Below are 25,022 nucleotides of genomic sequence, written 5' to 3'. Positions count from 1 at the left end.
TCTCTCTCTCTCTCTCTCTCTCTATAAATTATTCTTGAAGTTCATGAGAGGATGAAGAACATATTTTTCTGTTTTTGCTCAAGAAATAATTAAGCTCTTCCCCTCCAAGATGAGATGTACAAAACTCAGATTAAGCTCCCTCTTATATAAGAGAAGAGAATCCCAATTAGTAGCAATGTCTTTTCAATCTTAAGAAATCTCCTTCTCTCTCTCATCGAATCTCAGCTATCCCTGTAAACTTTGGGCCTTGTACTTTACGAATGGGCCTAATACGTACAAGCCCAATAGTATGTCCCATCCAATTAGCCCATTAAGTATTGGGCTTAGGAAACTCTATATCTAGTTCAAGAATGAGTTGTGTTGTCATGTTGTCTTGACACCTTATGGACTTGGTGTTTGACACATAAGATGAACTTGCCTTGTTGTCTTTATACCTCATGGTTTGTTGTCTTGACACATGGAATGTTCGACACCAATATGAACACAACTTGTTGTGGTAGGCAAGACAAAATGCAATGATGGAAATGCATTTTGTTGTAGTATAAATAGGAGATAGTAATGGATGGAAAATATGCTCTTGCTCATACAAGTTCAAGCTAGAATTTCCATCTCTATAGGCTTGAAGAAAAGAAGAGGAAAGAGTATACTTGTTCATCTTTAATCAAAGAAGAAGCTTATCATCTATTTTCTAAACACTACATGGAGAAAGGTAAACTACTTATCAAGAACTTCAAGTTTCATTTAAAGATAAAATATTATTGTGATGAACATGATGTCTCTAGATTATTTTATGTCATGGGAAGAAGTTTTGGTTACATGTTTTATCCCATGAACTCATTGTATATGTATATATGTTTGTATTACATGTGGTATCAGAGCATAGGGTGTAGATGTTCATGTTTGTCCAAAATCTTTATTGAATTTGAATTGTTCTTGACAAGAGTTTGTATTATTGGACTCATATAGCCATTGGTTTTGTAGTTAGATGAGAACACTAATGAATCTTTGATTTCATTTATGTATTATGAATATGTTATTATGGAATAAGAGATGGTGGCTACCACTCGATGATCGTGGCAACGATCATATATGTTAATTGAAAGAGATGGTGGTTACCACTCTAATGGTCGTGGCAACGATCATATATACTAATTGAAAGAGATGGTGGTTACCACTCTAATGATCGTGGCAACGATCATGTATGCTAAATGAAAGAGATGGTGGTTACCACTCGATGATTGTGGCAACGATCATCAATTAAATGATAGGGATGGTGGCTACCACCCTAGTAGGCATGGTCGTGGTTACGACTGAATTCTATACCGAAGTTTTGGTATAACTTTAAGAAAGCATAAGGATAGTTAAATAGTGACCATGATGTGTATAATCAGTAAGAATGTCACCAAAGTGACTTATGAAGTAAGTATACATATCAATAATGGCTCACATTATTGTAATATTTTATGCGATGAAACGGTTCATATAATTGCATTATACGATTCTTTTAGTAAATAATTTGTCCAAAGATGATTTATAAGTTAAAAGGATTGTAGACTAGAAATGCAAGGTATCATCTAAAAATTAGTTTATGTTGCCCAAAGGTCATAAACATTTTAAGGTTAGATGATACACTAATGGACTTGTTTATATATAAAAGGTATCATCTAAAAATTAGTTTGTGTTGCCCAAAGGTCATAAACATTTTTAAGGTTAGATGATGTACCAATGAATTTCTTTATATATAAAATAATTAATGTTATGTATGTCTTAATTTAATCCCAAAGGAGAAATTTTGATATATAGTTCATGTGCTTATGATTTGGTTATGTTTGCAGTATCTGCGCCTATATCTCTTCACTCGCAAGCTGCGTCTGTTCCAATCTTTACCGGATCAAATTTTTCAGAATGGAACGAACATATCAAGTTCACGTTAGGTGTTCTTGATTTAGATCGTGCCTTAATGTCTGATAAACCTGCTACTCTAACTGCGTCAAGTAGCACTGATGAAAAGAATAAATTTGATGTCTGGGAAAACTCGAACAGACTTAGTATGATGTTCATGCGAATGACTATTGCGAGCAACATAAAAACATCTCTTCCTCAAATTGATAATGCTAAAGACTTCATTATAGCGATTGAGGAAAGATTTCGTGCAGCTGATAAGTCTCTAGCTGGCACATTAATGGCTCAACTTACCACCATAAAGTATGACGGTGTAAAAGGAATGCAGGAGCATTTGATCGAGATGACTAACATTGCAGCAAGATTAAATGGACTTGGAATGAACGTAGAAGAACCTTTTCTAGTTCGCTTCATTATGAATTCCTTGTCTCCTCAATATGGTACATTCCAAATGAATTACAATTCTCTTAAAGAACAATGGAATGTGAATGAACTATCAAGTATGTTAGTTCAGGAGGAAACAAGGTTGAGGCAACAAGAAAGTTTTTCTACTAATCTTGTAGCTCAAGAAGTTAGAGGAAAGAAATGGAAACCCAAGAAAGGTAAGAAAGTCATTCCACCAAAGAACACTGGACCTGCTTTAGGTCCTCAGGCCCAGATACGAAAGAAGGACAAATTCAGATGTCATTTCTGTAGAAAGTTTGGACACTTTCAGGCTGATTGTCCAAAACGTAAGGCTTGGTTCGAAAAGAAAGGTGAGCAAATAGCTCTTGTATGTTTCGAATCAAATCTTATTGAAATTCCTTCTAATACTTGGTGGCTTGATACGGGTGCTAATGTTCATATTTCTAAAACGATGCAGGGATACCTTTCAAGTCGAACCCCAAGTCAGAATGAACGTTTTATCCTAATGGCAAACCAGACTCCTTCTGAAGTTATATCTATAGGAACTTACCGTTTGAAACTAGATACTGGTTGTTTTTTAGATTTGTATAATACCCTTTTTGTACCAACCGTATCTCGTAATCTAGTTTCCATGTTTCAACTGGATATTTTAGGGTATAAGCTATCTTTGGGTAACCAATGTTTTGATTTGTACAAAAATAATCGACTTTTTGGTTGTGGTGTTGTATATGACAAGCTTTATAAAATTAGTCTTGATGATCACTTTGCAAAATCTCTTTTAAACCTGCATCCTAATGTAAATTTTGGAATTGAACATGGTATAACTAATGAGAACTCTAGCAACTTGTGGCATAAAAGATTGGGGCATGTCTCCAAGGAAAGAATTAAGAGATTAGTGAAGGTCGAAATACTTCCGAACTTAGACTTCACTGATTTTGGGATTTGTGTTGATTGTATAAAAGGAAAAGCAACAACACAATCCAAGAAAGGAGCCACAAGGAGCAAAGAACTTCTTGAGATCATCCATACTGATATTTGTGGACCTTTCTCTACTTCATGTATTAGTGGAGAAAAATATTTTATCAACTTCATAGATGATTTTTCACGTTATGGATATGTCTACTTGTTACATGATAAATCTCAAGCTGTGAATGTTGTTGAGATTTTTATCACTGAGGTAGAAAGACAATTAGACAGAAAGGTGAAAATCATCAGATCGGATCGAGGTGGTGAATATTATGGAAGGTATGACGAATCAGGACAACATCCTGGTCCGTTTGCTAAACTCTTAGAAAAGCTTGGCATTTGTGCACAGTATACAATGCCAGGAACACCTCAGCAGAATGGTGTAGCTGAAAGGCGTAATAGAACTCTAATGGATATGGTTAGGAGTATGATGAGCAACTCTACTTTACCCATTATGTTATGGGGTGAAGCCCTTAAAACTGCTGTGTATGTCTTAAACCGAGTTCCTAGTAAGTCAGTTCCAAAAACTCCTTTTGAGTTGTGGACTGGAAGGAAACCTAGTTTAAGACACTTTCGTGTTTGGGGTTGCGCAGCGGAAGCCAGAATCTATAACCCTCAAGAAAAGAAATTGGATTCTAGAACCATTAGCGGGTTCTTTATTGGGTATCCTGAAAAATCTAAGGGATATAGATTCTATTGCCCTAACCATACCACAAGAATTGTTGAAACTGGTAATGCCAAATTCCTTGAGAATCATGACACTAGTGGGAGTACTGAATCACGAAATGTAATTATTGACGAAGTAAGGGTAACAGTTCCCATACCCTTATCTTCAGAAAAGGTTCCTATCGAAAATTGTCATCCCGGTGATAATGAACAACAAGTCAATAGCCCACCAGTTCATGATCCAGTAGAGTTACGCAGGTCTCAGAGAATAAGAAAACCTGCTATCTCTTCTGACTATCTGATATACCTCCAGGAATTTGAAAATGACATCGGGACAAACAAAGAAGATCCAGTTTCATTTTCGCATGCAATGAAATGTAATGATTCTTCTAAATGGATTGATGCAATGAATGAAGAGTTGAAATCAATGACACAAAACAAAGTCTGGGATTTAGTTCAATTACCTGAAGGATGTAAGAAAATCGGGTGTAAATGGGTCTTTAAGACCAAGCTCGACTCTAAAGGTAAAATTGAACGTTATAAGGCCAGACTTGTAGCAAAAGGTTTCACTCAGAAAGAAGGCATTGATTATCATGATACTTTTTCGCCTGTATCTAGAAAAGACTCATTTAGAATTATTATGGCATTGGTGGCTCATTACAATTTGGAGCTTCACCAAATGGATGTGAAAACCGCTTTTCTGAATGGGAGTTTAGAGGAAGAGGTCTACATGGAGCAGCCAGAGGGCTACTCTGAAATAGGGATTGAACATATGGTGTGTAAATTGAATAAGTCAATATATGGACTTAAGCAAGCTTCTCGACAATGGTTTCTGAAGTTTAATGACACCATTGTGACCTTCGGATTTAAAGAAAACATTGTTGATCAATGTATATATCAAAAGGTCAGTGGGAGTAAGTTCATATATTTGATTTTGTATGTTGATGATATCCTTCTTGCCACTAATGATCTTTGCTTTAATGGATGACCCAGTCTTTGATGCCATTTGGGAAAGATTAAGACATAGAATATACACAGAGGGAAGTAAGATACTATACTATGGGGCTCCAGTTGACAAAATGGTTTTTATTGTGCGGGGTAGAATGGAGAGTGTTGATGCGGATGGAAATAGAGCCGAATTGTCAGATAGGAACGTCTGCGGCGAGGAGCTTCTCGCGTTCTGCCTTGACAATTTGTCAACTTACAGAGGTATTCATCTCATTTTTTAAGATTGATGGTAATTGGTAAGAGAAAGCCACCAAATATATCTGACTTAAACCTGATAATAAAACTAGACTACAGTTTCCGCAAGTCTTATATAAATTGTCCACAAAAGTCTTACAGATTTGCCTTAGAAGTACTTCAGAATAATCTGTTATCAAACCAAATCATGTGATATGAGAGAGTTAGGGTTGTCCAGTGAGGTCCGCCTTTGGAGGAACTTCAGGGGCTACAAAATCAAAAGGAAATAAATTACAGGAAATCAATACAGCAGCTAGCAAGTGTGTATAAAGTGCCCACCAGACGGACTTGGAACCGAGGTAGAACTGTGACGATATGGAAGTGAATGACATAGTGGCACTGTATTAATTGACCTGCCCTCGGTAAATAAAAGGTGTGGAATATAATGGATTGCAATTAAGTTGATCAGTGGGCGCATATGATATTGGTATTGAAGTGGTCCAAGCCTCAGAAAGTACTCAACTGTATAAAACATGGAGAGGGGTAAATTTTACGAAGCAGTAAAGCAACCTGGGTTATTATTCCGATGGAAATCATGTGGCATATTTGGAGGAGCGGACAGCTGAACTCTTAAAGAGAAAGAAGGAACGGTCAAGATTTTGTTAAATGCACACTTGGGCGAAGTACAAAACTTCTCATGATTTTGTGTCTAAGGCTCTACTACACAAGGAATGAAATTTTGGGAGGCATGAAAATAGAAAAATTTCGGTCATTTCGGCCGAATTCGAAATATAATTCCTGGCATTGTTAAGAAAAAGTAATTAAATTTCCGTTTCGGTGGAAATTTCTGTACGCATGGAAATGGAACTGGAATGTCAACCTTACCTTATTGCTCTTCTGCGTCACAAGCTTATATTCTTTTCGGTTTCTATTAATATTAATTCAAAGTTTCAAGAAAAAAAAAATCAAATATTGATATTACATTTCTTACGTATACCAAACTTATTACCCTACCTCTTACAAGGTTAACTAAAGTACTTGTGCATAATGTGATAGAGGGTTTGGATTAAATTTATAGTATTATAATATTTTATTTTGCAGATGGAACAAGAGGCAGGTTCCCGGGATATCGATTGCTTTCTAACAGGACAGTAACCTGCTTAACTAATGTTGAAGCATTTTCGCTCAAAGGTGCTGATATTGAGGAAGTCACTTCCTACTATGAAGGATTTTTGCGGAAGCCACTTGTTCAAGCAGCTATAAGGTAATTTTGCCAAATCCTTTAGACTTACGTGAGGTGAATATCAAAGATATTTAGACATCAAATTAACCAACTTTTATGTTATCGGCTCATATTTTTAAATTCTGTCTTGATTGAGAATCCACCAACCCCATAGGGTCGGCTGGATCTATATCCGTAACAGTAATTCTACATGGCGACAAGTCCACACACAAATTACATTTTTAACCTAGAAGGTATTTTGTGGCCTCAACACTAGTATGTGCAACTGCAGCCTAGATGACTGTACAAATCTCACATTATAGTCACTGAAGTTACTAAGGTGGTGTTCTTTTTCTATTGTTTGAATCTGACTCATCAGAGTCTGACTTACTTGAGTACAATACTCATTTAAGGTTTTGGACCCGTAATTCAGAGGCTTATTTTGTCTGACTCGCATGGACCCAAAATCAGTATGTATCAGCTTATTCAGACAAAAAAAAACATTCTAATATTAACAAGTAAGCCATTCAGACCATTCGGACGAGTCAAATCTGTACTAAAAAGAAACACCGCCTAAGAATTAAGAAGAGACACCACCTAGTATTCCTATCGACACAGCAAGATATATGAAACGGAGTATCCATATACGACATAACTTCATACATAAGTTTATTAATGGTATTATGTTAACGTTTAACTTGATGATAGGTATGAATCACCCTACTGGAGAGGACGTGCAGCTTCAATCATCCAAGTAGCGTGGAGGTACAGAAAGAAGCGTTTAAACCGAACAATAGCAACTCATTCAGACGGTAAGAATAATCTGCAATCAATGTAATTATTGTTCTCCTGGAGTGCATATAAATGAGAATGTAGTTTGGACTAAAAGGGTGTCTATCTGAATACCTATACGCCATAAAAGAAAACTCTTCTTCATGTAAGAATTTAGGTTACTACGTGTTTCTTGGTGTAAATGTTTTGAGATGGAGACAACAAACAAAAACTCTTGTAATTTCAAACCGTTCTGTATCAATCGATTTTTGTAATGAGATAGAGGCATGTGTAATACTTGTACCAGCTTTAATCAGGGGAGCAGGCCAGCAGGGTTAATCCAGTCCTTAAGAACCCAACAGCGAAGCAATCATAAATTAGTGATACCAAATACCCTAGGCATAGTTAAAGGAAAATGAGAGTATGCCCGGGACATATCCAGGCCAGCCGAATCCCAGCCGGGGTATGTATCCAGTCATGATCTAGAGATAGATACCCCGGCCGAACCAGACACATACCCCGGCTGGGACTCAGCCTGGAGTGCTGCCACCAAAGTAGCTAGTTTGGTTTTATTTGAAGGGTTTCTAGATCAGACAATTGTTTCTTTAGGTATAAGTAACTCATAATGAGTAAAAATGGCAAACCCTCCAACTTTTGGAAACAACTCAAAACTGCAAAACTACTTAATGCAAATGTATCTTCAGATTAAAATATTATTGATAAAGTTTTTCAGGTCAAAAAATTAATGTCTCAAAATACCGTTCCACCGGTAATGAAAGTTAAATGTTTATGCTGATGAACGGTAAAAGATTGTTTATTCTCTTTTGTTCTGATCCTCTATATCATGATTGTATTCGTGAATTTCTAATCTCCATCTATGTGTGAAATTGTGAAAGGCTTGCTCGGTTCAGAGATGCACGAAATGATGAACATATATATTTTCCTTTATTTTGAAAAATCACAGAAACATATTACAGAGAAAATCCAATGTGTAAAGAAATGAAACAATCAAGACAAATCTTTCTGGGACCCTTCAATTCATATCTTAATTAATACTGTTCAGACTTCTGCTTAAGTTCTTGTCGAAGTTTTTGTTTTTTTTTTGAAAGAAAAGCAATATATACCAAAAGAAGCGAATACAAAGTTGGGCCTTGTTGGGTGTTCTTCCTAGTGGAGAAACCTAGTTGGGTTTGATTTAGTAAACCGAATCCGGACCCAAGTGGAGTTTCTATGGGTCGGTGGAATTAGGGTTAAGGGGGATTCATTAAATACTACCTTAACCTAATTTAGAAGTGTGTGAGGAGTGTAGGGATTCTTATGTATCTAATACATCTAATTGCTAGTGTTGTAAGCGGAATCTCAAACATCTATATGTTTAACACTAGGTTACCAGGATCTATACATGAACATATCAATGAACTAGAACAGAAAGAAGATTACCTTAATCGGTTTCCCACGAACTAAATCCCGACCAGTATTCGGAAGATAATAGCCCCAATTGTTGCTCCTATACTTGAGACACCGAGTGTATAACTTGAACTCCCTTCTTTCAGTCAGCTAGGACCTTCTTGAAGGTTGAGATGAAGAACTCCTTCTTCTTGACTAGATAATTGAGAAAACTCCTTTTCTCTCTCTCTCTCTCTCAAATGTATTTGCTGAACTCTTTTCAGTTGGCTTAGGTTTTCTGTCCCTTTTTCCCTTATTCCTTAGGTTGTCTAATTAGGTCCTTATATAGAAATCCCTAGAATAGGTATTTGACCCAAATTAGGATTACTAAAGCCTAATTATAAGTATTTTCCCAAAATACCCTTTTAGGGTTCCCTCAGTGTGGCCGGCCAACATAGCCCTTTATGGGCTTCCTTGGCCGGCCCACTTAGGGCCTAACCGGCCATGAGATGGCCAGCACCTTGCTTAGGTCGGCCATCACATGGCTGACCCACCTAAAGCCTCCCCGGGTCTTCCTTTAAGGCTCGGATGTGTTTATCTCTATTCGGACTCCTTCGAACTAATTGGTCTTACTTATAATGGATCCAATCCACTTATATGTCAGTCTATTATTAGTCAATTCTCTCCGTTCAAACCATCACTCTTATGTGTAACCCTTGTAGGATCCGGTCTATGTTAGCCGCGGATTACCGAAGTTATCCGACGATCGTAATTGGCTTCTAGCTAAGCGTTACGACCCCTAATTGGACCGGACTAATGATCTTCCGAGTAAGGTCATTGGACATCTTGGTCGAAGGACATTCCTTCGGAAGGATATCATTCCTTTTGACCGAGGGAATATATCCTTCAGTCTCCCACTTGTACTTAGAACAAGTGCAATGCTCGATTCTCATGTCTTTTCGTATCTCATCTAATGTGTCATATTTATCAGACTTTCTTGATCCAGAGAACAAACTGTCAAATCAAATGATTAACTCTTAATCCATTTGAGCACGACCATGCATTTTTCAGTTGTTTCTCATCAAGTGGCCCGGAGATACTTTATCCTGATTTTACTCAGGAAGACATATTCCATTCTTGTACTCCCACTCAATCTTATGTCTATCCTATCTCCCCCAGTAATCCGTCTTTATAACCACTTTTTACGGCTGGCGTTTGACGGTACCAAAGTTCGACATTCCTTACATAAATTGAGTGAGTACTCATGTTTTGAGGAATCTCTTCAATTTGCTTAAATGAGAGTTATGCCAATTCATGACTTCAACCTTTTGAAGTACTCTCACTTTGGCGGGTTTCCAGTGTATCATCTATACACCCATGAAGTTGACTTTGAATACTCCTATTCCCATAGCCCAAGAAACAGCGCTATCTTGTCAATCACTCATGCTAGTCTTCTTAAGTCATTGTTGTCCAACGAATGACCTGGACTAGGGATAGTATAATGGTGTGCTTCTATGTTCACTTAGTAGGGTCTCTTTCATTAGATCACGTATCTAATAAACCTACCTGGAACACTCCATTATTTTGGACTGTCGTCTAAATTGTATACCACAATATAGATGACGAAATAAACTGAGTTTATTTCGGATAACAAGAGTTTGTAAAATTTGAGCACCCGCGTAAACTCCTTTACGTTCTCAATTTTACAAGTCTCTTAGGATCTTCTACCTTGATCCTAATTCCTTAGAACCGTACATCCTCCATGTTCGTTCTAAGGTGATAGTTTAGTTACGTTTTCACATCGCTTATTATTATCGTGCTTAAGAACGCTTTCGTAAGCTTTTATGATAATATCAGTTTCTTAAACTGAAATCAATACTTCCTAAGTTCTAATTTTACTTTCTTATCTAGTAGAGTTAGCAACGACTCCCAGCATGAATACTCCTTTTCATCTGTTTGTCCTCCCTAAAAGATTTTTATTTTTATTTTTGGAAGATTGCTTTTATGACTTTCTTCAATCTATGGTTTCAGAGACTTGAGCCTGGATGCTCTAAGCATTCTAGGCTGTTCTCTGACATGTATGGGTGACGACATCTTTTGTACTCCAAGTATTTCTCAGATGTGCGGGTAAACATCAATCATCTTCATGATCGATCTTATGTTTTAGACATAAGTGTTTCTCTCATGTTCTGCTTTCGCTCACCAGAATTTCTAAATTCCAAATTTTGCTTGGCAGTTTATCATGCGAGATGGGTAGAATCTCTCTCTAAGAGTTTTTCTATTCAGATTTCTTCAAAACTCTTTCGAACGAGTCTTATCATCTCTTTGATCCATCGTAATAGAATTAGATGCCCAAATTAATTTACCCTCGTCTATTGTCCTATTGAGTCAGTTCTCTAACTGTTTTGACAAATCTTATTGTCTTCTCAACCCAATATGTCTCCTACATAATGGACTAGAAACTAACTTGTTTCACTCACACTTACCTTCTTGTCGAACAAGACTTGACCATTCTTACTCTTATATCTCTTTGAACTCACAGTCCAATTTCGGAGTGGTTCTGCTATAGTATTTTTTAATCTTCCTAAGACTCATCCGGGGTTTTTGACCGAATTTCGTTAAACTTCCTTAACTCCTTAAGAAGTTTCACGACGAGTAATTCCTTACTCCCATTATAGTGAGTAACCTCTTTACTCCTATTTGTTGTTCTATTCGAAACCATTCGAATGTTTATTTTCCTCCCACTTGTCTTCTTTGAAAGACTCTTTCTTTCAAGTAAGACACCATCGAGAGCAACAATCTAATTGTGTGTCGATGATTTTGCGAGAAAACCCCGTTATTCTTCTTTTGATAAAACCTATGTCTAACATGTTTTAGACTTTGAATAAAAAACTGGTTTTAGAACTCTCTCTAAAATCCATACTTGCTTTGTCATCAAATTTCTTTCTTCTCTCATTTGGTACATGGGCATATGCAATACACCCAAATACTTTTAACATTTTCACATTTTGTTTAAAACCACTACATGCCTCTTCAAGTGTTCATATAAGTTTTATTAATTTGAAAAAAAAGTGTTATTTCCCAAATGGCCCCCAAATTTGTGACCAGCTTCCTGCCTGGCCCCCTACTTTAGCAATAATTCCCGTATGGCCCACTTTTTCCTTTATCTTTAACATTTCTTTTTTTTGAAAATTAGAATGAATATATTAAAGAAAGAAAACTATATACAAGGAAGTAGGATTCTTAGGATAATGTCTCACGTCATCCATGTATCCCACTGAATAACAACATCAAGAAAAGATACATTCTTAAATTTATCAATTCTCCTAATCCAAGCAAAGATGGTTCCTTTAACATCTTCAATATCGACTGAAGAGTTGAGGTTCTTTTCCTTAAAAATCTTATTGTTCCTGTCGTTCCAAATACTCCATATGATTGCTGCCGGAACAAGTTGTCAAACCTCTCTTCTGTCCTTCCTTTTATATAGTCCATCCCATTGGTGGTTAATGGAGTTTGGGGTGCACCATTGGGCTGCCATGGACTTAGTGAAGAAGCTCCATAAGTTAGATGCCACCTTACACTGAAGGAACAGGTGATCTATAGATTCTTCCTCTTGTTTGCAAAGGATGCATCTGTTGGGGATCTGGAATCCTCTCCTTTTCAGGGCATCCACCGTGGGGACTTTACGAACCAGAATTGCCCACATAAAGAATCCTACTCTAGGAGGTAGGGTTTTGAGCCATGCGTATTTTGAGGCGCACGGCTCAAGCAGCGTCTCATCTTTGTCCATTCTTTTATAACAGTTTGACACTGATAGGGGTTCTTTCTCCTCGAAGCGCCATACTCGCTTATCCGGACCTTCCCCCATGCTCACATCTTGGAGAACTTGCAGTAGGTGAACATACTGTTGGAGCTCCCAATCGTTTAAGTTCTTTCTGATTGTGATATCCCAAGCTCTGATATTGTTGTTGAAAACATCTGCCACAGTAGCTTTTGGTCTCATAACCAGCCTATAAATGTCAGGGAAGGTAGCTTGCAGAGTTTTTATCCTCAACCATATATCCGTCCAGAATTGGATCCTAGAGCCATCTCCAAGGTTCCACTTCGTAAGGCTATGATACTCCTTTAAATTGGCCGTTATGCCTTTCCAAACACCACACCCAAAAGTGGTTTTTTTGCACTTTTTAACCCATTCATTATAACTTCTGCCGTACTTGCTGTGAATAATCTTTTGCCAAAGTTGGTCATACTCATGATCCATCCTCCACAACCACTTGGTAAGAAGAGCTTGATTCATGTGTGCCAAGTTTTTAACACCCAAACCTCCCTTACTTCTACTCGTGATAACCTGCTTTCAATTCATCCAATGGAGACTTTTATGGTCCAATGTGTTATTCCATAAAAAGGAGCACATCTTATTCTCAATGAGCTTAAGGACTCCTTTTGGAATTGAAAATAGGGAAAGGTAATAGGTGGGGAAAGCCTGAAGTACTGACTTCAGTAGGGTGATTTTGCCACCTTTGGACAGAATATGACCTTTCCATGTAGCTAACCTCTTGTTGACCCTCTCAAGAACAGGATCCCATAACTTCTTGGATTTGTATCTTTCTCCCAGAGGTAGCCCAAGATAAGAGGTGGGGAGGCAGCCTACCTGGTAACCAAACTCCTTTATCATCTCATGATTCATATTCTTGTCACCTATCTTGGTAGCACTGTAAACATATGACTTCAACATGTTCACCATGAGTCCTGAGGATATCTCATACCATATAAGGATATCTCTCAATGTCCTTAGTTGGTTACCATCCTCCTTTATAAAGAACAGTGTATCATCCGCGAATTGGAGATGATTGATCATTTCCCCTCCAGCAGCAGCTCTAAAGCCCTTTATCCATTCTCTTTTTCCAGCTTCTTGGAGACATTGGCTCAGAACTTCAGCTACTAAGAGGAACAGAAGATGAGAGAGATGATCTCCTTATCTGATTCCTCTAGAGCTCTGAAACACCTCAGAAGGTCTTCCATTAATCAAGACCGGAAAAGTAGCAGTCGAAATGCAAGAGTAAATCCAACTCCTCCATTTGTACCCAAAACCCATACGTTCCATTGTCTTGTACATAAAATCTCAGCTTACTCTGTCATAAGCCTTTTCCAAATCAACCTTCACTACTAGCCCCTTGGTGCCTTCTCTCCTCCTGGAGTCTATCAATTCGTTGGCGATCAAAACTCCATCCAAAATATGTTTACCATTCACAAAAGCCCCTTGGAAGGGTGAGATCAAGCTACCCACAACTCTTGACAGACGCGTGGCCAGAACTTTAGCCACTATTTTGTAGGCTCCCCCCACCAAACTGATTGATCTGTACTCCTTAAAGTTAGAGTTGTGTTGAGTTTTGGGGATTAGGACAATGAAGGTATGGTTCAATCTCCAATGGAACTGAGCTCCCTCAGAAAACTCATTGACCATATCCATCATATTACCTTTAATGATGTCCCAAACTCTCACAAAGAAAGAGATAGGAAATCCATCCGGCCCAGGAGCCTTATCCTTGGCCAAGTCCTTGAGAGCATTCACCACTTCCTCCTCTGATATATCTGCCTCTAACAGCTCAGCTTCTACATCAGACAAGGAAGGGAGATGCATATTATCCAAACCAGGGCGCCACTGACGAGGTTCCTCATACAGATTGCTAAAGTAGGATACAACCTCTCAACTGATCTCCTCCTCATCTGAAAGGGCAACCCCCTCCTTCATAGTTACATTGACCCTGTTATGCCTCCTGCAATTAATAATCTTGTGAAAGTATGAAGTATTTCTGTCCCCTGCCTTCAGCCATTGGGATCTAGATTTCTGTCTCAAACTTATCTCCTCGAGACTTAACAGCTTGCCCAAATTAGCTTTCATAAGGTTCTTGGAGGTAAACTCAAGATGAGACAGGCCCTGGCTTTCCTGCTTCGATTCCAGATCCTTTATTCCATTCTGAAGTTCATTAAATTCCCGAGAGAAACATCTAAACTTCTCCCTCGACCAGGACTTAAGCTTCTCCTTCAAGAATTGGAATTTGATCCAGAGGGTATGACCAGCTGAGCTACCAAGAGGGCATTCCTGCCACCATCTAGAAATGTTATCCTTGAAGTCCTTGTCCAACATCCACACCTCCTCCATCCTGAAGGGGGGGTTAGAAGGATCAATTACAGCTCTGAGGAGAAGAGAGGTGTGGTCTGAAGTAGGTCTGGGCTGAACTACCTGCTCTACTCCAGGGAACTTATCCTCCCAATTGCCATTGATCAGGAATCTGTCTAGCACACACATGACAGGGGTTTCCTGATTGTTCGACCAAGTGAATTCCAAACCTTGTTTTGGCAAATCTAACATTGCATTTCTGTCTACCCACTCTCCAAAATCTCTCATGGTCGGGGTAATTATGGAGTTGCCTTTCTTTTCATGTAAGAATCTTATCACATTAAAATCTCCCCTACACACTATGGTTTGTTCCATGTCGCTGCCACCAAATCTAATTCAATCCACATCTCCTTCCTCATAGAGTTATCACAAGGACCATACACACCAGTGAAAACCCATTCGAAATTATCATTCACATTCTTAAACAAAAAGGAGATACTATACTTGCCTCTCAAAACATCACAAACCGATAAGACAAGAATATCCCAAAGACACAAAATACCCCCTGAGGCACCCTCGGAGGGAATACCATCCCACCCACAGACATTAGAACCCCATAAACTACGAAGCAAAGAAGGAGGAAATTCACTAACTTTCGACTCCTGAATACAAAGTAAAAAAATCTCATACTGCCTAACTATAGTTCAAATGATGAACGGAGTAATTGTTAAACTATAGTTCTTGGGAATCTGTGAGATTTAATACTTTAATTGTTAATCTATCATTCTTGGGAGAAAACCCTGTGAGAATTACATCAGTTCAAATGATGAACGGAGTAATTGTTAAACTATAGTTCTTGGGAATCTGTGAGATTTAATACTTTAATTGTTAATCTATCATTCTTGGGAGAAAACCCTGTGAGAATTACATCAGTTCAAATGATGAACGGAGTAATTGTTAAACTATAGTTCTTGGGAATCTGTGAGATTTAATACTTTAATTGTTAAACAATTACTTTTGGGAGAAAACCCTGTGAGATTTACATCAGTTCAAATGATGAACACAGTAATTGGGAATCTACAAACAGCTAACTTCTTCCCTGGCTTCCCCAATCCCCTAACATTCCAGCTAAGAATGTTTAAGGGCATTGGTCACCATCATCCCCTGAGTCTGAGTTCTTCTTAGCCTTCTTAGCTTTCCTTTTCCTATCGGCCAGACCCTAATGCAGCTTCTTAAGTTCACAACTTGCCTTTTTCTTCTTGCCTTTACGTCCGCCTGATCCTCCAGCTTCAGCGTCCTCCTGACTTTTGGGACTAACATAAGGCACGATCTCCTTGCACTCCCTCGCCTGATCTGATGGTGGAGCTATGACCGAAATTGGATCCACTACCATGGCGTCTTCATCATCGACAGAGTTATTCTTCCCCTTATCCGTCATCACAATGTTTTCTGCCTGTAGGATGTGAATCACCCTTTCATACTCTTCCCCTCTTGAGAATCCCAACTTTGCCCCAGTTTGGAGGAGATGTTCCATACGTTCGTCCTCATTCATATTAACAAATTCCCGCGCGGGACAATCAGCTTGAGGTTCGGTCTTTGAGTCCACCCCCGTGCTACCTATCTTGACACCCGAGGGTTTACGAACCACCTTCTTCTTGGGACCATCCCTAGACTTTGGAGATGAGTGGGTCGCTCCTTTACGTTTTCTCACATACGTAATACCCTTAGCCCATTTGTTGGCGTTGTTGACCAACTCAGTCATTGCTTTGACCATCTCTTGACGACTTTCAATTCCGATCATATCCCTCATTCCGCCATTTTTTTTGAAATTTCATCAGGGTCCAGCTGGATGATCATCCCTTCCTGCTCTTTTCCTTTTCTGGGATCCCTGACGAAAGGTGGTTCTGCTCCTATATTTGTATCAGTAGAGGTGTCGACTGCCCCACCAACTTTGCTGCCACCGTCACCTTCCGGGCGTCCTTCTTTGCAGACCTTGTCGGTAAAACCCTCCTTATCCAGAGAAGGTTGGGACCTCACCGGCAGTATGATTTCTGTTACTTTCGTCGTTTCTCGATGGGGCTTAAAGCTCTCATGTTTTTCGCAAATGGTGATCGACTTGAAGTTGATGTTGTAACTGATACCATCCACCAACAACACTTTCTGCTCAGCCAGTCGACCGCCATCATCCACCTCAACATTAACCGATGCATACATAAGATTTTTCAAGTACAGAGTACCCTCACCAATCTCAACTATTCGCCCTAGATCGGCCACCAGGTCGGAAAAGATTTTCTCGTTCCATAGATTGAACGGAATACCGTACATACGCACCTCCACCAACTGTTGGGTGATAACCACCAAGTTACAGTCTGGTGTCCATGGTCTGAAATAGATCGAACCCCTCGCATAGGGGCGTAGCACCGATCTTACTTCCTCCAAGACCGAGAGGGAGGATTTAGACCAAATAATAGCATCATCGTCGGTGAGACGTATCACAAAGTCGGAAGAACCGATGATATTTTTGACAACCTCTTTGACATCCTTCCACATACTATCATGACATTCGACCGAGACCACCATTGTTTTTTACCAGTCCACTTCATGAATCTCAGACGAAGCCATAAGAGGGTTTGAGGAAGAAGGGATAGAAGTAGACGGAGGTTTGGGAGGAAAAGAACCAGAGGTTTTGGAAGAGAAAGAGTTGGGGTACTTACCTCCTTTCTGGCGTTGAACTTTATAGGTTGAGGGCCTCTCCTTAGGTTGTCCTTTCATATTCCCGACCGTTTGAGCACGCCTGTCCAATCTGGCCGCTGGCGCCGCCGACGGTTGGCCTTCCGCCTCGAATCCTTCTAAGGCGTCAAATCTGTTACTGATGGAAACTTTATTTGATATTTTCCTATTCCCCAAATGAATCCTAGCATAAGGGATAGAAGGATTAATCTTCTTCCCTAAGATACAAGGATCCACACTCTTAGCCTTAAAGTTAGTCTCCGCCAAGAGTTTTAATTTCGCCGCCATGGCTCTCCACCCACTAGCTTTAACACCCTTGGGAATGCGAACCGATTATTTACTGTTATTACCTTCCCCTACCCTGTGAGCCCAAATATACTCACCTTTCTGATTCACCATACTTTCCCATAACCAGAGAGAAGACCCATCTCTAAATCTGGACATCTTCCTAACATGAATGTTCCTATCTCTATCATTAGCCATTTCCACTAAAAACAGAGATAGACTAACAACTCCTGGATATGGAAGCTCAATAAGCCACTCCCTGAAGAAACCCAACTCTGAAACGACACATCTACAGTTCCCAAGACGAGAGAGATTTATGCGCTTATGCTCTATCTTAATAGTTTTTCCGGCTATGGTCGTCAGCTTCTAAGGCCAGTGAAGACGGTACCCCCTCTTGATGCTCTCAGTTTACCAGGCTTCGCTACACCTGAAAAGGTAGTAGCGATGGGCTGGTTCGCTGCGATCGTGAGGGTAGGAGTTGCTTACCGGACCTTAGTTACAGACGTCCTCTTCTCCGACTAACACCCGGCACACGATGAACTTATCGATACATTCAGTTTTACCCCTCAGCGCTATACCGAAATCATAGATTACGTGCAATGGCAATAGCGATTGAGAGGTTTGCTGCGATCTCTAAGGTTTAGTGTGTGCCCGGCGATGATCGGAAAAGTATCCCTGTGTCAGAGCTTCTCTCTCCTCTTTTGTTTTGCACGTTATCTTTAACATTCCGTTACTCTTTCTCCTCCATCTCATTTTCTCTCTCTACCACATCATTTCAGCACGCCACATCATCATCTTCACTGGCAGGGGTCGTCGGCCGGCCAAATTTCCGGTTGGCGACCTTCAAAAAAAAAAAATTCTTTCTCTCTAAAAAAAAAAATTTTTTTTAAAATATTCTCTCCTCTCTCTCTCTCTCTCTCTCTAAACTCCGGCGAAGGGGGTTTCCCTTCGCCGGAGGCCTGTTCATCAGGAACAGACCAGATCATGGGCATATGCAATACACCCAAATACTCTTAACCCTTCCACATTTGGTTTAAAACCACTCCATGCCTCTTCAAGTGTTCATATAAGTTTATTAATTTGAAAAAAATGGATATAGTAATTGAGTGACTTTAGCCAAAATTGTAGTTTCAGTAGTATAATGGTGTTATGTTTTAACTTGATGATAGGTATGAATCGCTCTACTGGAGAAGACGTGCAGCTTCAGTCATCCAAGTAGCGTAGAGGTACAGAAAGAAGCGTTTAAAATGAACAAATAGCAATTCATTCAGACAGTAAGAATATTTGGAATCAATGTAATTATTGTTCTCTTGGAGAGGATACAAATGAGAATGTAGCTTGGACTAAAAAGGTGCCGACTATCTGAACTGAATACCTATACGCCATAAAAGAAAACTCATCTTCATGTAAAAATTCAGGTTACTTCGTGTTTCTTGGTGTAAATGTTTTGAGATAGTAACAACAAACATACACTCTTCTAATTTCAAACCGTTCTATAGTAATGGAATTCTTTTTATGAGATGGAAGCATATGTAATACTTGTGTAGGCTTTAATCAGGGTAGCAGGGTTAATCCACTCCATTAAGAACCCAACAGTGAAGCAAACATAAATTAGTGACACCAAAAACCCTAGCCATAGTTAAAGGAAAATGAGAGTATGCCCCGGACATATTCGGACCCGCCGAATCCTGGCCGGGGTATGTGTCCGGTCATGATTGAGAGATAGATACCCGGCCGGACCAGGCACATACCCCAGCTGGGATTCAACCTGGATATGTCCCGCCGAATCCTGGCCGGGGTATGTGTCCGGTCATGATTGAGAGATAGATACCCGGTCAGACCAAACACATACCCCAGCTGGGATTCAACCTGGGACATAAGCACATACCCCAGCTGGGATTCAACCTGGATATGTCCCGAGCATAGTATCTCTACTCCTGCCACCAAAGTAGCTAGTTTTGTTTTATTTGAAGGGTTTCTAGACCAGAAAATGGCATTTTTAGGTCTAAGTAACTCATAATGAGCAAAAAAGGCAAACCGACTTATCGAAACAACTCAAAACTACAACACTACTTATTGCAATTGTATCTTCGGATTAAAACATTATTGCTAAAGTTTTCAGGTAAAAAAGAATTAATGTCTCAAAATACCTTTTCCACCGATAATGAAAGTTAAATGTTTATGTTGATGAACTGTGGACAATTGTTTATTCTCTTTTGTTCTGATCCTCTATATCATGATTGTATTCGTGAAGTTCTAATCTCTATCTATGTGTGAAACTGTGAAACCCTTGCTCGATTCAAAGATGCAAGAAATGACGAACATATATATATATATATATATATTCATTTACCTTGAAAAATCATAGAAACATATTACAGAGAAAATTCAACAGAGTAAGCAGATGAAACAATGAAGACAAATCTTTCTGGACCCCTTCAATTCATATCTGAGTTAATACTGTCTAGGATTCTGCTTAAGTTCATGTCGAAGCTCTGACCTTGGTTTTGCCACCTCTACGAAAATGACTCTGCCGTCCAGAAACTGAAAAGAGCATTCATCGTGATTATCGATCCTGAATTCTTACAAGATTTATACTTCAAATGAGCCAAAAGTCCAAAGCCAGTGACTTTTGGATGCAATTATCCTAGCGATAAAGGAACGAAAAGCAGCAATTTTTTTATAGATACACAAATGAACAATATTTCCTCATTATGTGGGAGTGAGATGATCTACGAAGCAAGCAAGGAAATGCAACTTTTGCCAGAAAAAGAAACAGACCATCTAAGTTAGAGGAAAGGGCTTGTCTAGAAGCAGGTGTCACTTCATTGAAACTCGGTAAAGGGGAAACTAAATAAACAATGGATTTGGTGAATCATAACTTCATATTATAACTTAAAACTGAATCTGGCCGAGAGATAGAAAAGAACGGAGAATACTTGTATTTTGGAAACCTACAAGAAAACAAGTTGTGCTAATCTTAATTAGGATAGGCATTTTCTGAGAGCCAAAATCCAAGAGACTAAATCTGATGAACGAACGAATGAAATATAAATAAAATCAAAATGTGTACACTCTCTCTGCGTTTTTAATTCCTACTCTGAAAGGTTGTTATTAATATCTCCCAGGAAATGCAACTTAGCTCATTGACTATTAATAATGTACCACATAGATTATGAGCGAAAATGTACAAACCTTTCCATGCATCCCTTCAATGGCTTTCATGGATTCTTCTTCTGTTGCATAACGAAGGAAAGCAAAACCTCTTGGCCTATTTGCAATTCTATCCATTACAAGGTTCACTGCAAAACAAAATGTCGAAGTTTTAAACATCAAACAGGAAAACCAAAATGAAGATGGAGAACAGTAATATCATCATCTGGATGAAGTCATCTCAAAAACAATGATCAGACAAAAAATGTTGACACATCAACATGAGATGGGTCTTAATGTTCTCACCTTCAACAAGTTCGCCAAAGTTTTGGAAAGCATTTCTCAAGCTCTCTTCAGTGGTGCGAAATGAGAGCCCTACAAAACAAGGTACTTGTATAATTTAATAAAGTAACAAATAAAAGAGAAGAAGAATCTCTATAACTGTTATTTGAAATGCATATTCGAGGATAGTTTCAGTAGGTGATTGCTCTATGCATTTGTCAGAGGCACTCATGACTTTTTATTTATACAATTACCCTATATAAGGATGGTAATGGATGGATTAACAGAAGTCTTACACAAAGTGATACTTTTCGGATTCTTTTACATATCAAATTCAAGCTAGAAACGAAAAGTACAGCTTAAGATGTAAAAGTTGAGAGAGTAAAGCTAAGTGTTCAACACAAAGCAAAGATTCACTTCAGAAACATCAAGCATACCAGTCCCACTTGAGGTGATCATTCAACTCCAATCCAACTATCTTAAAGGACGGTCATTCTATACTTTCAGTATTAGCTGGGAACAACTATTATATTTTTAGGTGATGAGAGAATAGTTTTGTATGCTTATCGTAAATGTTGTCTCCAAACGAAATGCTGACTGTTTGAACAGCACAGACACATGTTATAAGGAATACAAAAGGAACTCGATCTCAGTAGCCACCCTGTCATATCAATATAGCAGTGCCTAGTCTTTCTCCAAGTATCCTACTGGGTCGTGTTTCGTTTGATGATATATAGTTTGAAGGTAGGCATCCAACTGGAGGTCCTATATATATATATATATATATATATATATATATGTCTTAGGATCAACCAACTGTAGGCTACATAATAATACATAATCTCTCTCCATTTTTAACTAAGAAATAATGGAATTCTTACAATAGATGAATGTAAACCTAGATAGTAAAATAGATGAATGTCCAATAGTCTTGATTAAACATTTGTACAAAAACTAAGTAAATAACAACAAGATTTCAAGAAATTCTTCATTAAATAAAATCAAATAGAAATAAAGTAAGGGTAATTTTTACCACTAATGTAGAGCTTGGTGGAGGATTTTGAACTAGTGCTCTTGGGAGAAGAAGGAAGGCAACCCACCACAAAACAACCATGATGGTGGTGGTGGTGGGGTTTTCTCTGCTGTTGAGTTGAAGAAAGAGATAGAGTGGGGCATAATTGAAAATTATACGAAAGAGATGATGAAAAGAAAGAAAGTGAAGAAGAGGAAGAGAGAGAAGATATTTCTGTATTTCTTCTTTCTGTATTTCGAAGAGATGAAGAAAGAGGGTGGGAAACTGTGAGTAGAGCTGCTGCCATTGATGGAAAAAAAATCAGTGAGGTTTTGAGTTTTGGTTCTTTTGTTGGGGATAAAATGAAGGGGAAGTTCTAGAGGCATCTCACCTTATTGTTGTTGTAGGCCTTATTTACAGACAAATCACAAAATTTTTATCTTGGCAGGGAGCCTATAGGATTTTGAGATAATTGAATCAAAATGATATTCAAAATAGGTAAGAAAAAAACAACAACCCCAACAACAGATATTTCATAATTATTATTTAGATCAAAATATTCACACAATAAATCACTTTTTTATGTAATCAATTCTTTAACTTTTTAAAAAAAAATTGGAATGAGATTATCCGTTGATTTGACAAAGTCTTTTGTCCAAAAGGATAAGGGGGTATCAACCCTATCGGGCCACCATCGAATCTAGTTTTTGTCATAAAGGCCTATCAACTCCTATGGGAACACCATTGAATCTAATCCTTGTCATTCCCTTTTACCATCTGTAAAGCTTTTTTTTATCTGGATTGGGGCAGGAAAAAATGTCGAAGGGAAGGAGGAATTCGTTTGACAATGGACGGGTATGGGTTCTTCCATTCAGTTCTGATCAGTAATGTTGCAGGAGTTGGGGATGTAGTTGCTATGAAAATCAAAGTTTCAAGAACAAGATGGCTTCCAATGGGTAGGAGTTGGGGACAAAACTAGCAGATAAATGCTAATCTAAAGAAGCAATCCCTCTCTTTTGAGGTAACAAGTAGTGATGGAGTCACACTTGCTTTCTTACAATATTGCATCCAAAGATTGGGAATTTCGGACGAACTTTTGTTGGCAAATTATATGTGATAGAATCAAAAATTGAGAATAGGGTGTTAAGTTTGTGGTTGTCCAACTCAACCAATTGACATTAAGTGGAGAAGACCTAGACATTACATTCTTGGTTGTTGGAGTGCTCATTCCCAATGTGGGACTATTCTCACATAGTCACATGGGGAACTAAAGTTAGAAGTTTTTTTTTCATCATCTTTGTTCAAGATCTAATAAAGCTGTATCCTCTAACTTTCTTTACATTTTGGTTTGCCATAAGTTCCCTCACTCTCTGTGCTTCTTCCCACTTCCCATTTGAAGCATATAAATCAGAAATTAGAGTATAAACACCTCCATCTCGCCCGGGCTTTGCCACTTGAAATACCATTTCAATCACTCGTTCGGCTAATTCCAACTGGTTATGAACTTTACATGCTGCTAAAAAGGAACTCCATATGATTATATTTGTCTCGATTTTCATAGATTTGATTAGTTGATAAGCTTCCTCTAATCTCCCTCCCTTACCTAACAAATCAACCATACATCCATAATGCTGAATCCTCGGTTCGAGTTTGTACTCTTCAATCATTTCTTTATAGTATTTCTTCCCATCTTCGATTAAACCCGCATGACTACATGCACTAAGAATTCCTGTGAAAGTAATCTCATTAGGTTTAATACCGGATTCTTTCATCATCTCAAACATTACCAGCGCTTCCTTAGCGAATCCATGATTTGCATATCCACATATCATAGCACTCCAAGAAACCACATTTCTCTCTTCCATCCTCTCAAAGATTCGAAAAGCACCTTTCAAGAATCCACATTTAGTATATACATCGACGAGAACAGTCCCGAGTTGAACATTAACTTCCCACCCATTCTTCTCTATGTAACAATGAATAGATTTTCCCAACAATAATCCTAGAGAACCCATTCTATTACAACTCGATAAGATCGAAACTAGTGTTATATGATCAGGACTTAATGACTCTTTTGTGATCATTTCTTGAAACAGAGTCACCCCTTCATTCCAATTACCATTACTCAAGTACCCAGAAATCATAGCAGAAAATGAAGCAATGTTTTTCGATGACATCTTATCGAAGATTAGACGCGCCTTTTCGACGTTCCCTGCCTTGGAATAACATGTAATCATAGTATTAAAAGTAACAATATTTCTGTCAGACATTTCATCGAACAGAACACGTGCATCTTGAACGGAGGCGATTGAATATGAGTTAAGGAGGGAATTTGCGACGTAAAGATGGGAATTGAATCCAATTTTGAGTAAATGGGTATGAAGGTGACGGATTAGAGAGAGATTTTGAGGTGAAAATAATTGGGTACATGATTTGAAAGTGAAAACAATGGAGTAACTGTCAAAGGGAATGGTTTGATTGTGCATTTGTTTGTAAATGGTCAAGGCTTCTCGAGGAGAAGATGCATCTTTTATGGATAAAGACCATGAAGTGATTCCATTCTTCTTAGTTAAGAGATAATTTCGATTTTTAGGTGGAAATAGGTGGTAGAATCGGCTTTGCATCGATATCGAGTTATTTACCAATGAAGACATAAATTACATTTTGGTTGTGTTTTTTTTTTTTTTTTTTTTTTTTTTTTTGTTGAACTACATTTTGGTTGTGTTTGATAGTAACTTGGAGAAAATAAAAAAATAGAGAAAAATTTACTCCAAGAAATTTTTTCATCAAGAAATATTTTCTCCGTAACACTTTCTACATTTTCTACTGTTTGGTTCCGTATAGAGAAAAAAATTTCCAATTTCTCCATTTATCACATGAATCCACGACTAAGCACACCGGGTGTTTATATCTATAACTCCCTTGTGTATGAAATTTTC

At 38.4% G+C, this 25,022-nt stretch overlaps 4 protein-coding genes and 1 pseudogene across 6 annotated transcripts; 2 read left to right on the top strand and 3 right to left on the bottom strand.

Annotated features, from left to right (window-relative positions):
- Positions 1 to 430: 430 nt before the first annotated feature.
- On the top strand, positions 431 to 3,079 carry LOC147566505 (uncharacterized). The gene is made up of 3 exons (XM_086653001.1): positions 431 to 709; positions 1,836 to 2,657; positions 2,765 to 3,079. Exons 1-3 carry the CDS (start codon positions 700 to 702, stop codon positions 2,797 to 2,799), a joined length of 867 nt encoding a protein of 288 aa, XP_086509127.1. The 5' UTR covers positions 431 to 699; the 3' UTR covers positions 2,800 to 3,079.
- A 1,925-nt stretch (positions 3,080 to 5,004) lies between these two features.
- LOC147566504 (putative cyclic nucleotide-gated ion channel 19) lies at positions 5,005 to 7,396 on the top strand. Its single transcript, XM_086653002.1, has 3 exons — positions 5,005 to 5,148; positions 6,223 to 6,385; positions 7,052 to 7,396. Exons 1-3 carry the CDS (start codon positions 5,019 to 5,021, stop codon positions 7,179 to 7,181), a joined length of 423 nt encoding a protein of 140 aa, XP_086509128.1. The 5' UTR covers positions 5,005 to 5,018; the 3' UTR covers positions 7,182 to 7,396.
- Positions 7,397 to 14,207: 6,811 nt separating this feature from the next.
- LOC147566503 (uncharacterized) lies at positions 14,208 to 14,909 on the bottom strand. Its single transcript, XM_086654815.1, has one exon. The coding sequence runs from the start codon at positions 14,907 to 14,909 to the stop codon at positions 14,208 to 14,210; it is 702 nt and encodes a 233-aa protein (XP_086510941.1).
- A 5,042-nt stretch (positions 14,910 to 19,951) lies between these two features.
- LOC147566502 (RNA-binding (RRM/RBD/RNP motifs) family protein) lies at positions 19,952 to 22,512 on the bottom strand. 2 transcript variants are annotated; one of them, XM_086652999.1, is made up of 4 exons: positions 22,105 to 22,512; positions 21,096 to 21,164; positions 20,832 to 20,938; positions 19,952 to 20,180 (listed from the first exon to the last, which is right to left on the bottom strand). In XM_086652999.1, the coding sequence occupies exons 1-4, from the start codon at positions 22,388 to 22,390 to the stop codon at positions 20,091 to 20,093; spliced, it is 552 nt and encodes a 183-aa protein (XP_086509125.1). In that variant the 5' UTR covers positions 22,391 to 22,512; the 3' UTR covers positions 19,952 to 20,090. The 2 variants fall into 2 exon arrangements, with proteins under 2 accessions (XP_086509125.1, XP_086509126.1); XM_086653000.1 differs by having other exon boundaries at positions 19,952 to 20,590; positions 22,105 to 22,454.
- A 709-nt stretch (positions 22,513 to 23,221) lies between these two features.
- On the bottom strand, positions 23,222 to 24,729 carry LOC147566501 (pentatricopeptide repeat-containing protein At2g20540 pseudogene; annotated as a pseudogene). Its single transcript, XR_015230483.1, has one exon. The product of XR_015230483.1 is annotated as a pentatricopeptide repeat-containing protein At2g20540 pseudogene (transcript).
- Positions 24,730 to 25,022: the final 293 nt, after the last annotated feature.

Source organism: Eschscholzia californica, unplaced genomic scaffold, assembly GCF_041429995.1.
Source record: "Eschscholzia californica isolate CP2 unplaced genomic scaffold, dmEscCali1.0.p SCAF_1, whole genome shotgun sequence".
Classification (NCBI taxonomy): Eukaryota; Viridiplantae; Streptophyta; class Magnoliopsida; order Ranunculales; family Papaveraceae; genus Eschscholzia; species Eschscholzia californica.
This window is presented reverse-complemented; position numbering and strand designations above follow the sequence as displayed.